Source organism: Pundamilia nyererei, unplaced genomic scaffold (genome assembly GCF_000239375.1).
Source record: "Pundamilia nyererei isolate P.nyererei 1_Seehausen unplaced genomic scaffold, PunNye1.0 scaffold00324, whole genome shotgun sequence".
In the NCBI taxonomy this organism is placed as follows: domain Eukaryota; kingdom Metazoa; phylum Chordata; class Actinopteri; order Cichliformes; family Cichlidae; genus Pundamilia; species Pundamilia nyererei.
In genome coordinates this window covers 68773-82375 of record NW_005187725.1, presented here as the reverse complement: position 1 = coordinate 82375, position 13603 = coordinate 68773, and the positions used below count along the sequence as shown (strand labels likewise).

Genomic DNA, 13603 nt, shown 5'->3' with positions numbered 1-13603 from the left:
ACACACACACACACACACACACACACACACACACACGTACATGGTGCATTCATGTGTGGTGAGTGTGCAGCTGCTTCCTGTGTGATCATTTTTCACTCCGACAGCCTCCACTACTCACATGAAAAACCAGGTGAGAAGCTGACTTCACACTACATCGTCAGCATCAGTGAGCATCCACCAGAGGGCGCTGCGGCCCACAACATTCACTTGGGATTAAACCAGGAAACCTCAATACAGAAACACCAAGAGTCACGCTCGGTCATTTTCAGCTGGCTGTTTTCATCCTCGGCTGCTCGAGCAGCAGGGAGCGGGGCTCATTAAGGCCCACTGTGACCACGGTAACGCTCGCCTTCACCACCGTTTAATCACGCTGCCGACGGCAAAACAGACCTGACCTCAGACTGAAGGCTGACCTGAACGATTTTACCGCCTCTCACTGATTTTTCTGGTGAGCTGCATGAAATGCGAACATTTAAAAAGTACAGATCAGCTCCGGAGACCAGCTATAAGCTCAGGGCCTCAAACCTTCTCTCTGTAACGCTCAGCAGGGGGCGCCTCCTCTGAAGTCTGATTGTATTGAGGTTTGTGAGAAAATGAGCGTCCTGATCAGCTGAGCTCAGGCGGCTTTACGGTTGCTGGTTTCAGAACTGAACGTCCATCTTGCATTTACAGTCTGTGGAAAAATCACAGACTAAGTGAAAACTGATTAATGCTGCAGAGAAGATCCCTGATTGGATCATCGAACGAGGCATGTGAGGGTCTTTCTGTGCATAAATTACTGCACATGCATTTCTCAGATCACCTCCTGTTCATTGAAGCTTAGACGTGCCATATATCATAATGGATGTAATGTGATATATTTTGTAAGACATTCGTGCTGGCTCTTTGCTGTGCCTGGCTGTTCTCACAGTGAAAGCATGATTGTAGTATATGTGTCAGTTACAGGCCACCATATGCTGCCCCAGAGGCCTGCTGGGATGAGTCTGAATAGATTTCGAACCTCGTCTTTTATCTGTGTTCTGTTTCAGCTGAAATGGCAGCCAAGCGTTTGATTTAGGTGATTCATTTGTTTACTGGGAGCCGGCTGCAGGATTTGACGGCGTTTCAACATTTTCTACAGATGACGTGGAAGGAGTGAAAGAGTGAGAGGATCAGCTGTTTGTACAGCATGAGGTTTTTGTTCCAGACGGAGAAAGACGTGACTGACAGAGCGAATAAAGCACCGCTGGAATATGTAACATGACAAAGACTGTATCTAAAAGGTGCGTGCTGCTGTCTTTGGTTTCTGGAGCCTGATTTTTAAGATTCAGAGGTCGTGTTTTGGATGCTGCCGTGTTGTTTTTGTGTTTCAGGAAATGGCCATATTTGGATGTGAGGGTGGAGTTATCAGCTAATGCTCCCTGCTACTGCTGCCCTCACAGTTCCTCAGTTATGACTTTTGGGGGACTGACAACTTCACGTAAAGGTGTAGATCTGAATATAGAGAAGCACTAAGCTCCTCACACTTTGTGCCGGGGCTTCATGCTCTCACAGATGTTCCTCTTATGAAGCCCAGCTGTGCGGTGTGCACACAGATTTACAGGCTGCTCTCACACAGACGAATGTTTCTGTCCATCTTGTCTCAGCAGACACGCAGAGTCAACACCGCTCGAGCTCACATTGCAAGCCAGCATAATAATAAAGACGAGTGTGAGTCAGTCTGTGTGTCAATCACACGAGCGTCACAGAGACGACTGGCCCAGTTTTAATGAAATACGTTTTTAGAAAAGATTTTCCCTCCAGAGAATAAATGAAATCATTCTAATGTATGTTAACTGCTGCCTCAGTGTTCGACTGTGCAGTGAGGGCTCCTGCTGGCTTTCAGAACCATCCACTGGCTAAATACTAAGTGAGCCTAAATAGCCTTGCTGCAGTAATGGATTCGGGAAAGTACTCCATCCATCCATCCATGCAGGGATGCTCAGGCCTCCGTCTCCCCACCCACTTCCTCCAGCTCTTCTAAAGGGGCAGTGAGGAGTTTTCAGCCAATATGGACACGAGGCATCAAGGAGACACCTGAACCTCCTCAGCTGGCTCCTTTGAGGTGTAGCGGTCTACTCTGAGCCCCTCCTCACCCTCTCTCTCAAAAGTTGAGACCAGAGGAAGCTTTTTGATCTTCTGATTGGCTCCCCCCTCACACAGCCAGAGTTGTGTGCTTTGGGTCACATGATCCTAACAGGTGAAGAGTCTATATTACTCAACCAGATGGTGAGTGATTGTTGGGTAGTATCAGTGGCACCAAAAACCTCCTTTGTGATGGTTTGGTAGCCCACAGTCAGTGTGGCAGACACTGACTTATCTGAAAACATTTGCTAATAACAGCCGAGCAGTCATGAAACTGTTTTCCATGAAAAATGACAAAAACCAGCTTCAGAGTAAAAGTTCTTACCTGACTGAAACAGTAAACTTCAAAAGAAACTTTTAAAAAAAGTTTTTAACTTTTAAATATTTTGTTATGCAGCGGTCACTATAATGTGGTTCACCTTTCACTGTTTCACAGATTTTTTTTTTGCAATTTGGTAGTGGTGTAGCGGATCGCGGTTGATCCGTAATCCGAACCGATCCCACTCCACGGTTCGGTACGCACGTGATCCGAGGATTCGAAAAAGAAGAAAAAAAATTATGTGTATGGTGGCGTGGTGGGTCTGTCAAGCGATAGTTCTGGCCAGCGCTAGCGGTCCAAGTGCAGGAGCAGAGGAGTTTGCGGTATTTAAGCAGCCCTTTGCTGCCCAGTCCAACTGGCTAAAGCTATTACAGAAGCTGTTGGGGTGTTTAGCTGCAGACGGGAGGCCGTATTCTGTTGTGCAAAACAAGGGGTTTAAACTGTGATGAACGTGCTTGAGCCACGCTATGATATGTCGTTTGCGTCCACTTTAGTGGCAAGATCGTTCCAAGCATGTATGAGCAGGAAAAGTTTAAAGTTATGGCTGAACTGTCCCAGGCATCTTCTGTTGCTCTAACTACTACAAATGGGTTGAGCTGTCACGGTCAACAGAAAGCTACGTGACCGTGACAGCTCATTGTATCACAGCGGAGTGCGATATAATGACCGGTGTGTATTATTGTAGGGTCTACCTTACAATATAAAGCACCTTGAGGCGACTGCTGTTGTGATTTGGTTCTTTATAAATAAAATTGAATTGAATTGATGATGTTTGGATGCTGATCCAAAAACTGATCCGAACCGTGACATTTTTGATCCGTTGCACCGCTACAATTTAGCATGTTTTTTGTTGTTGTTGTTTTTTTTACAGCACATTGTGTTCTGCATCCTGATTGGCTGTAGACCATGGTCAATCAATCTCGTGCCGTGTTTCTGGACATGCTAAAGGAAGGTAGAAGTTACCGTCCATGCAAACTACAGAGACCTCTGGTTTTAGCCAATGATTTCACAGCAAACTCCAGCAACCACTCACCAACCAGTCGCCAACCAGTCAGGGAATAATAATGTTTCCCTGGTAACCGATGGTTCAAACCTCTATAGGCCTCCGTGATGACCATATCAATGACACGCCCCTTCTATGACATCATACAGATGGAAGCAATGTTCCCTCTAAGCTGAGCGCGTGAGCAATCGCGCACTGCTGACACGGTCTCCCCACACAGACAATCATCCAGCCTGAATTGGAATTAAAGTAAATACATGTATTTATTTTATTTTGCTGATTTTCTGTGCGGGGAGACTGTGTCAGCGGTGCTCACGTGCTCAGCTTCGAGGGAACAGTGGATGGAAGAGTCAAAACTCCCGCTTGCACTTGCAGCAATTTCATTATTTGAAATTATCCACGTCTAATATGAACATCCAGCAGAGCAGCTTCCTGGGAGGAAAAGCTTTTACTAAAGTGGACTGTGGAGCCTTGGCAGTGGTTTTAAAGTGTGACTGCGGCGCGTTTCTGATCTCTTGAGCTCACTTGTCAATCAAAGCGCGTGGGTAGCATGCTGACATTTTCTTCTTTAGTGGAGGAAATTTGTGTTGCTGTGGGTGGCTCTTTTCCATTTATTAATGTGTGTTATTTAATTTTTATTTTGCCCAAACATGGTGAACATTTCCTGTTCTATTCATTCAGCATAAAATGGAACCAAACAGAGCGCGTGCAGAGCGCGTACCTGTCGTAGCACACAGGTGCAGGCGTGCATTATGTCTCCTGGTGGTAAAAAATAAACCCATCCACAGCAGTTTATGGTCAAACGCTGCCGCTGATGACGATGCTTTTAAATTGCAGTGTACAGTAATGTGCGTACCCAATGTTGCTGTTTCTTTGTGTGTCGCTCTTACTCTCCCTGCCGCCTCCACACCGATGCGTGTTGTTGCATTAACGCGGAGGTGAAGAGTGGGAGGTAGAGGGCAAACTGAGAGGGCTACAAGAGGGATGGAGCGAGCCAGGGAAGAAAGAGAGTGTGGGAGTCCGAAGCATAGATACAGAACAGATAGATAGATAGATCTATTTGACTGTCCTTCTTTCTCCTTCGTTGCCTCATTTCTAAAACGTATAATGACGATGATTTCCCACGGGTAACCCACTCAGGTCAAACTAAATCTAGAAGGTAATGAGAGAAGGGGAGAGATAAAGAGTGATGATGAACGAGGGATGAGATGGAAAGGAAAGAGAGGCAGATGGAGAGGAGAAGTTGGTCTCTTTGCAGCTCCAAAGCTCGTAAAGCCCCGAAGCTGTGTGGAGTGCAAACGGGAGGGAGGGAGGCTGAGTCGAGGAGAAGAAAAGCTCGAAGGGAGAGAGAGTGAAAGGGAGAGGAGGAGGAGGAGGAGGAGGGTTTGCGTTGGTGTGTTGGCTGGCAGAGAGAGCGCTTGTCAAAAAAACCTTCCACTGACAGAAGGCATGATTCACAGCAGAGAGAGAGAGAAACAGCAGAGATAAAGAGAGAGAGAGCGGCGACAGGGCAGAGATGCCAGTTAAGAAAAACAAACGAGGATGCTGATTTGAAGCGGGATGACAGCACGCCAGCAGGATGGGACTGAGATCGACGGAGTGGATTGACTGACTGTGACCACGCTGATAAGGTTTTGGCTTTTCTATTGATTGGTTTGAAAAATAGAGCAGGTGGCGGTGGCAGCGATGAAAGAGAGCAGGAGAGGGAGAGGATGCTTGAGAACGAAGGCTGAAAGAGCTAGAGAGACCTGGAATTATTCTCAACTATCAATAGGCTTCTTTGACGGCTGATGGAAATTAGACAGCTCCGAGTGCTCACCGCCGCGCTGGAGACGGGTATGAGTGCGAGGACTGTGAAAAGCTTTCTGAAGATGTTCAGAACACGAGTCAATCAGTTCTCTTCATGTGTAGATGACAAGTTCTCCACATTCAGTTTGTGAATCTGTAAATTGTGATTTGAACTTTTTTCGTCTGCTGTGGTTCTGAGGTTAGCACATCTCTCAGTTTGTGTGCTGGATGTCAACATTTCAACAGCCTTTTGCAGAAAATAAATTAGCTTCTTGTACATTTACTGGTACAGTTTGTCCTCAGGACTGTACCCTCTCAGGTAACCGAGTCTTAATTTAACAAGGTGCAAAATCGGGTGCAGGAGGAGCTGTTCGTTTATTTTATGTAATTTTATTTTCATTCATCATCCACTTGGATGAGGGCCCGGTGGCGCCAGTGTCCGGCAGCCTCGCCTCTGTCAGTGCGCCCCAGGGTGGCTGTGGCTACAATGTAGCTGCCATCACCAGTGTGTGAATGTGTGTTTGAATGGGTGGGTGACTGGATGCGTTTAGCGCTTTGGGGTCCTTAGGGACTAGTAAAGCACTATACAAATACAGGCTTAAAGCAGGCACCTTATACTGCTTACTAAGACACATTTGCCCTTTTGGCCCCTTGCAGGGCAGACATAGTTACCCTGAGTTTTAATAATTAGACCTGAACTCAATACATCCTGTTTGTGAAAGTCTATGAGGTGCTAAAGAATGCTATGTGATGGACCACTTTAGTGCATTAAACCTTACACCAAAAATGGAAAATCAGCTCTGAAATTAAAATGGATAATTTGCAGGAATATTGAGGCCATTTTAAACTTATTTTCATCGAGCATTAAAGCAGCTGGTGCTGCATTAACATCAGTGTCCTGAAAGGACGTCTCACCTTTTAGGCTGTGAGAACTATACCTGTGTAAAATGTCCAAAGAGTTTAGCTAAACAGCCTTTTTGTAATAGCACCAGCAAGTGGCCAGGATGATGTTAGCACCTCTGTAATTGTGGATGTTGGTGCCGGTGAGTGTGCTAATGAGCCGGGTTTAAATATGCAACTTTCAGCTGTGACGCACGAGGTCAGGACTCGAGTTCCAAGCTTGCTTTTAGGCTCGACTTTCTTTATGTTACATTTGCTTCAGGCACGGAAAGCAGTGTCCAGAATGTTTAGGTAAAAAGCACTTGCTTAGGCTGAGGCACCAAAAATATTTGACTCCGTCTAGACTGAAAGTACTCGGTTACATGTAGACTAAAAACATATTCAGCTATGTTTAGGCTCAAGACATAGCTATGGTTAGCTAAACATAACTTTCATACTAGAGCAATAGTACTCATGTGAAGACAACAAAAGTACTTCATTAGGTTCAAGCTCCAAAAGTACTTGGTCGTATTTAGGCTAAAAAAAAATACTGGCTTAGCTTTAGGCCAGAAAGTACTTGGTTAGTTTTAGGCTAATAATACTCCTGGTTTAAGTACCACAAGTATGCAGTTACCTTTAGGCTCAATTATACTAAGTTAGCTTCAGGACAGGAAATACTTGGTTATGTTTAAGATCAAAAAGTACTCAGTTATGTTTAGGCTGAAAAGTACCAGGTTAGCTTTAGAGTAGGAGCTTTTTGTTTAAGACCAACAATTGAATGATTTTCTAACCTAATGAGTTGATGAGTTATTTCAGCTTTGGTTAGGATTAAACTACAAAAAGTACTTTGTTATCCTCAGGAAAAAACCTAATCTACTAGAGTAAAAGTACACAAATAGGTAAAGGAGCCAAAGGCACCTGGTTGTATTTAGACAGGGTACAGGGTTAGTGTTAGACCCTTGGTCAGGCTTAAGCTCCAGCAGTGACCTATATTTTCAAACTTAATTGAATCACCTCAGCTTAGTTTGAATTATCTCAGTTTTGAGGGGAGTCATTGAAATGACTGCTCACAACAGTAAAATATGGCGCTGACTGACACATGACAGGAAGTTACATAGATTTTCATCCATCTTCTTCCACCTGAGCATTTTCCATCTGTCACAGGCTGGAGGTGGAATACACCTTGGACTGGTTGCCAGTCTGTTGCCGGACTTTAGCAGGTTACCTATCCAACCAAATCCTGGAACGTCCACTGGCTGCCCCCTGTCAGCCACTAAGTGATGCAGGACGAATGAATTTCTTTATATGTGGACGGGGTTTCATTTCTGCAGCACTCTGTAGGCTGGAGGACATGGTTCACTATGTTCTGGACAGCACACTGCTCCCCTGAGTTTGTCAAATGCTCTGCAGGCACTGTCAGAGGAAAGTTTTAGAGAAACGCTCTCAGTTTACGATTAAACTTGAAATCGAATTCAGACTTTAACTTCCTGAGAGTGGTCACGCTCCAGCATCAACACAAGCTAAATGCATCTTTCTGTAGAGGTTCCCTGCAAAGTAAAGGCCATATCCAGGCTAGTCTCAAGCCCAGTTAGGCTCATTTTTCTCTCAGGACTGTGTGCAGCACCACCAATGAAGGAATTTCTATTGTCAACTAACCTGAATGAGAGTCCCTGTAATTGTGTGTTCATTGCTATTATTACCTAATATCCTGCTCACTGACTTTGATACATACGGAGAGACTTTTTCAGGCTCTTTTCCATGCAAATTATTTTTATTTGCTTTCTCTCTCCACAGCCAGACGAAGCTAATCATCGAGTACGGCCAGAATGAGACGAGAGGCTTTGACTGGATTCAGTCGTCCATCCACCGTCGCTCTGTCTGACGGACTGCCGGTCTGCTGGATGAAGATTTAATTGGCTGCGAACACAGAACAATAAACAGCCAGAATAAATACAAATGCAGGCACATCGGGGGAGAGAAGATGAGCTAAAAACAGCAACTGTGTGGACATAAAAACTGGACCCGTTTCATCTTTTCTTGCCGTTTTCCGAAAGCTGTTTGGAATATTTCTCAGAGTAGGATTACTCATGTTGTTTGCACCGTTGTTATGTCATGGATTATTTGACGGGACGGCCACTTTTTTGCAGGAGTGTCATACTTTGATCATCAGAGATGCTCCTGACTTCTCATTAAAACAGAGAGAACACACGTCAGGAACATGTTTTTGAATGTGACGTTTTATTCTGGCATGGCCGTCTCAAACCCAGTTGCCATGTGTCCTTCACTGCCTGAATTTTTCTTTTAGATTTAGTCAAATTAACGACTTCACAATTCGCTCTTCAAGCTTCACCCGTGACTCCCACCAACCCCTCCCACCCTCAGCCATCCAACCAATCATGGGCAAGCCTCTCAGCCGTCCCGGGTGTTTCAGGAAAAGCTCTTGCTGCCTGGAGAAACATGGAATTGGGGATGGTGGAGTGGGAGGGCGAGATGGGGGGATGGAGGGGGGATACGGGGATGGCTACGTACCCCAGCGATCCATTTATGACACCATGTGCATCAATCAGCAGATTGACAGCCATCACCACCACCACCCTGGAGGGTCCATACGGCGAGACGGTTGCGGCGAGGGCAGTTTTAGCTACTCTACGAGTGGCTCGCTCCGAGTCAGCAGAGCGCCCCCCGACATGTTTGACTCGCAGCCACGGTCTTTAACGCCAAACCCCTCCTTTGTTCGGCGCTTGGACGAGCGAGCCATCTATGATTCGCTGAAGCTCGGCGGTCAGGACGGAGATGACGGTGGCTGTCATTCGCCGGGGCGGTTCACCCGATCGGTTTCTCCCTCTGTGTCTTCATTCTCAGCTCCGGGTGTGTCCTCCTCCTCCTCAAAGAAACACCACCATCATCACCACCATCACCATGGAGACAGCACAAAGAGCCGAGATGGTCGACATTCCTGGAAAGTCCTGACGCCTCCGAAGCACCTGGAGTGTCTGGAGCTGACTACATCTGAAATGATGGACAGAGGAGGTGGATATCTAAACCCGGGGCACTACCCTCCAGCTGGGGGGCAGTCCTCCTCCCTCACCTCCCCCCTCATTTCTCCCTTCTCTGGCTCCCCTCTCTCCTCGGGCTACCACACTCCAGTGTTCTTCTCCCCCGCCAAACCTCGACCCAGCCAGACTCAGAGTTTACGCTGTTCACCTCCCCACGTGATCCAGCCCAGGCATTACTCCCAAACCCAGAGCCTCAGGCTGTCACCCCCCCAAGAGCTGAGGAGATCCCCTTACCGCTCCCCGCTGGTCCAACTGTCTGCTCACGACCTGGAGCAGGACCTCAGGGATCGAGGAGGAGGAGGGGGAGGAGGAGGATGGGGACGCAGCGAGCGAGAAAGGGAGTGGGAGAGGGAGAGAGAGAGGGAGATGGAACGAGGGTGGGCTCAGCGAGAATGGGAGAGAGAGAGGGAGAGGGGAAGGCTGGAGAGGGAGCGAGCACGGGAACGGGAGAGGAGGGAAACATCTTTCGCGACCTTCGGGTATGGCCGACCAGTTCCTCTGCGTTCGGATAGAGACTCTGTGTTTCTGGAGTCCGAACAGGGTCTCGACACAACGCCATTACTGCTCCCCCAGCCCTCTCCTTCACCCTCGCCCAGCGCTGCCCCCAGAATGGGCACTGGGGCGGTGGGTAGGAACAGAGCTGGGTCAAAGGTCGGCCCTGAAGGTGTGGGAGGGGTCATGGTTTCCAAATACGACAATGGAAGCGTGGGTTTGGTGTTGGTTGATAGTAAATCTGGGTGTGGGCCAAGGTTAGTGAGCGAGGTTGGGGGTAGAAATGTGATGGAGGCTGAAATGAGGGCAGGAATACAAGAACACCATCGTGCTGAGAGCTGGAGCAAGTATGACAATGGATCCAGGCCCAGCGTTAAAAACGAAACGAGGATGGGCTCCCAGGTAAAAACAAGACCAGGGGGGCGGGATTTGGAAGGAAAAGTGCAGTCTGGGGTGGGGAGGGAAAATATGGCTCCATCTGCAAACAAGGAGGTACACAGGGCAGGGTCATCAAAGAGTGGAGAAAGATCAGGAAGGGCTGTAGCGAAACCAGAACCAATCGCTGAAGCTACACCGTCAAATGTGACTGAGAGCAGGGATGAGCCTGGAGCTAGAGCAGATCCTGCAGCTGGATCTGGTCCAGGGATGAAGCCACAGGGAGGAGCAGAGGTAGAGACTAAGGCAACTTCAAAGAAGGTGGAGAGACAGAGTGAGGCAGAAGCTGAAGTAGCTAAAGTAAATAAGGAAGTTGTTGCCGCAGCGGAGTCCAGGATGGAGGAAAAACCTGAGACCGATGTTACAGTTGCTCCTACATCTAAGCCTGAGGCAGCAGTAGAAGGTGGAGCTGGCAGTGAGACAGGAAATAAGACTAACAGTGAGCGCGGGGTTGACACTGAAGCCAACAGCACCAAGATCGCAGACAAGGGTCCTACCTGTGCTGCGGCCGAAGGTAAAACCGAGCTTCCTGCTGCAGATCAACCTGAGAAAAAGACTTTCAACATTGATAAAACCGAATCCAGCCATGTGGAGAAAAGTTCACGATCCAAGAAGTCCAAATCCTCCAAGTCCAGCTCCAGGACTCGACCAGGCACCGCCACGGGCCTGCGGCCAGGTGTGGTCAGCCCGCGGCAGAGCAGGGCGCTCGGAGACCTCGAATCAACAGGCCCAGCTGAAGGCATCGAGTCCACATGGCCTCGCCGAATCATCGTGAGAAAGAGGACCGTTCGTCAAGGTGGAGCGCTCCACAATCTCCCCATCCTCCCCCCCCTCCCCTCCGTCCTCTCTGCGCTGGAGAAGAGACGCCCACTCGGCCACCTCCGTGCAGGCCACTTCTCAGAGAACCCTTTATCAAATATAACAAACTCCACCAGTATTGTGGGACGATGCTCGCTCAAAGAGCCCTCGCATCAGGAGCCGGGGTTGGGGTCCAGTTTGGTGGGCAGGGCTTCGCTGAAGGAGCAGAACTTGGAGCACTGGAGGATCTGCAGAGAGCAGGAGGAGCCAAAGAGATCCAAGAGCAAAGAAATACAAGGGGACAAGACTGAGGAGGAGAGGAAAGGGAATGAAGAGCGGAAAGAAGAGAAAGACAGAAAGGAGGAGAAAGTGGAGATGGACAAAGAGAAGGGTGGGGTGGGGCTGGTGGAGGAAACAAAACAAGAAAGAGCAGAGATGGCAGTCGAATCGAAAGTCCAAGACAAAGCAAACAAGTACAAGGAAGCTAAAAAAGGCAGAGATATCGAGATAACTCCTGAAAAAGTGGAGGAGAAAAGTATGAAGATAAGGGATGAAACTGCTGGGCGAGGCTTGGAGGAGGAGGAGGAGGAGGTGGTGGTGACATTACAGAAAGAAGAAGGAGAGGCGGAGGGAGGAGAAGGAGGCACACTTGGCGAGGAAGGAGGGGTGGAGAGCTGGGACGCTGTCCTTGATATGGTCAACACTTTGTGGGATGACGGTTGGGATAAAGGAGGAGCAGGAGGAGGAGCAATAGGCGATGCAGACTCCCTCTCGGGCTCCCTGCAGCGCTGGCCTCTCCTCCGACCCCCCATCGGGTTCGGAGGGTCCCACCCTCCCTCCTCAGCAGCCTCGGAGCTCAGCCTGACGGAGCTGGAAAGGAGAGCCCGGGAGCTGGACTCTGACCTGGAGCACCTCGACCTGTCTCAGCCCCTCAATCAGGAATCGTACCCAGCGCTCCTGGAGCCTCAGAGGGAGCGAGCGGACATGTACCAAACTCATCCCGGGCCTCAGAGAGAGAAGGCTGGCCTGCACACAGGTAAACACCGCACACACCTGCAGGAACTCGCACTCGACACACGGACGTTCACGCCGCTTTAGAAATCACACCTGACAAACGTGCTGGCAGCCTGAAGCGTTAGATGATGAGTTAGACGATACAAACACAGGAGTCAGTGAAGCTTACTGACGAACACGAGGCAGGCAGGATGAAGGTGAACACCACCTCGTTAGCTGAGAGCTGATTGGGAACAAGACAGGTGGAGACAAAGGAACACGAGGTCCGAGGAGAAATGTGACTGTGACCCACATGAGTGAATTTATAGTCCAAACACGGTGGATAAAAGTAATGAAACATCTGTTGTCGCAGTCACACACTGACTTCTTGTTCCAAATTAAAATGAATTTGGCTCCAATAAAACAAAAACCAAATCGAGTCTGTCAGTCAGGGTAACATTTTCAGATTTTCTAGGCTGTATTTCTTTATTTCTGTTTTACAACAACAGGTGTTTAATCCCTTTAAACGAAGCCCGGAGAAAGATGCTTTTGTGCTCGCTGTTTGCGCTCCGCCGGTGCAATCACACTACAGACGCTGAGCAGGTTTTGGATTTCAGTCGCTGTTCTGTATTGTTTGTGACTCAGAGTTTAGCTGTGATGCTGGCTGTGAATTATTGGACCAAAACAGGAGGTGGTGGTGAGCTGGTGCCAGAAGCCTGCTCCTCCAATCGATGTATTTATTCACAGAATTTAGAAGAAACAGCAGCAAAGCATTTAAAAGACCTGAAAAGAGTGAAAAGAAGAAACACAAACAAAAGTCAATAATAGAGAAGATCAATCATCTATGAAAACTTTATAAAAGCTTCACAAAAGCCTGTTTATGAAGGAGGTTTTAACAGTTTGCAGTGAGGAGCTGAAAAACTGTTGGGAATGCTGCTGTGGGAGGCAAACCTGAGCCGAGCTGTTTCCCACTGCTGGAGCCCCTGCTGGACTGTAGAGGAACTGCAGGTTCAGGTGTGCAGCCACTTGCAGCAAAGTCGTGTGGATGAATATTCCTGCATGTAAATGTAAAATATAAAAAGCAGTGATAATTGTTTAGCACAGCAGGGAGTGGTGTTACCTTCCCCCTCGTGGGGGCGGTTGAGTCAGAGCCAGGTGGAGATTTGGAAATGCTTCATGAACTGTAGCAGCAGTGACAGATTCACTGGTCCATAAAGGAAAAGTCAGGGCTTCAAAACAGGAGCGTTTCTGCTTGATTGTCATGTGAGCAGTGGCTTTCTTTGCTTAGATCCTTCCAGGAACCAAAGAAAGCCTCGGATACAAAACAGTGGGGAAGAAAAGGCAGGATGCACTGGTTATAACTGTTTCTCTGTTTAAAAAGGTAAATATGTGATGTTCTTTTCAGGGGTGGGCAGCAGGTCCCAGGTCAGCTTGGAGCTCAGTACTACAGCCTCACTGGCTACAGACGCTGACAGACCTCCCGGCTCCTGGTCAACCAAATCTGCCGGGACGTCCACGACTGGCACAAGGTAAGGAATCTAAAAGTGCAGGGCTCTAGACTAACTTTTTGCCATGTGCCAGTACACCTAACTTTTTAAAGTTAGGTGTACTGGCACAAAAGTTAGGCGCACACAAATTTTATAATAATTTATATAATATAATGTGTTTTTCTGGATACACTGTGCTTTTTCAGCATTCAAAGATTGATGACACCGTGTCAGAGCACTGGCTATGAAT

At 48.0% G+C, this 13603-nt stretch overlaps 1 protein-coding gene across 1 annotated transcript in view; it reads left to right on the top strand.

The window, feature by feature from the left end:
• The first annotated feature begins 1164 nt into the window (after nucleotides 1–1164).
• Nucleotides 1165–13603, top strand: part of LOC102214119 (uncharacterized) — a 21397-nt gene continuing 8958 nt past the window's right edge. Inside the window, exons 1-3 of the mRNA XM_013915565.1 lie at nucleotides 1165–1262; nucleotides 7887–11909; nucleotides 13272–13395. Coding sequence (XP_013771019.1) covers nucleotides 8489–11909; nucleotides 13272–13395 — 3545 coding nt within the window. The 5' untranslated portion in view covers nucleotides 1165–1262; nucleotides 7887–8488. The remainder of the gene's footprint in view (nucleotides 1263–7886; nucleotides 11910–13271; nucleotides 13396–13603) is intronic.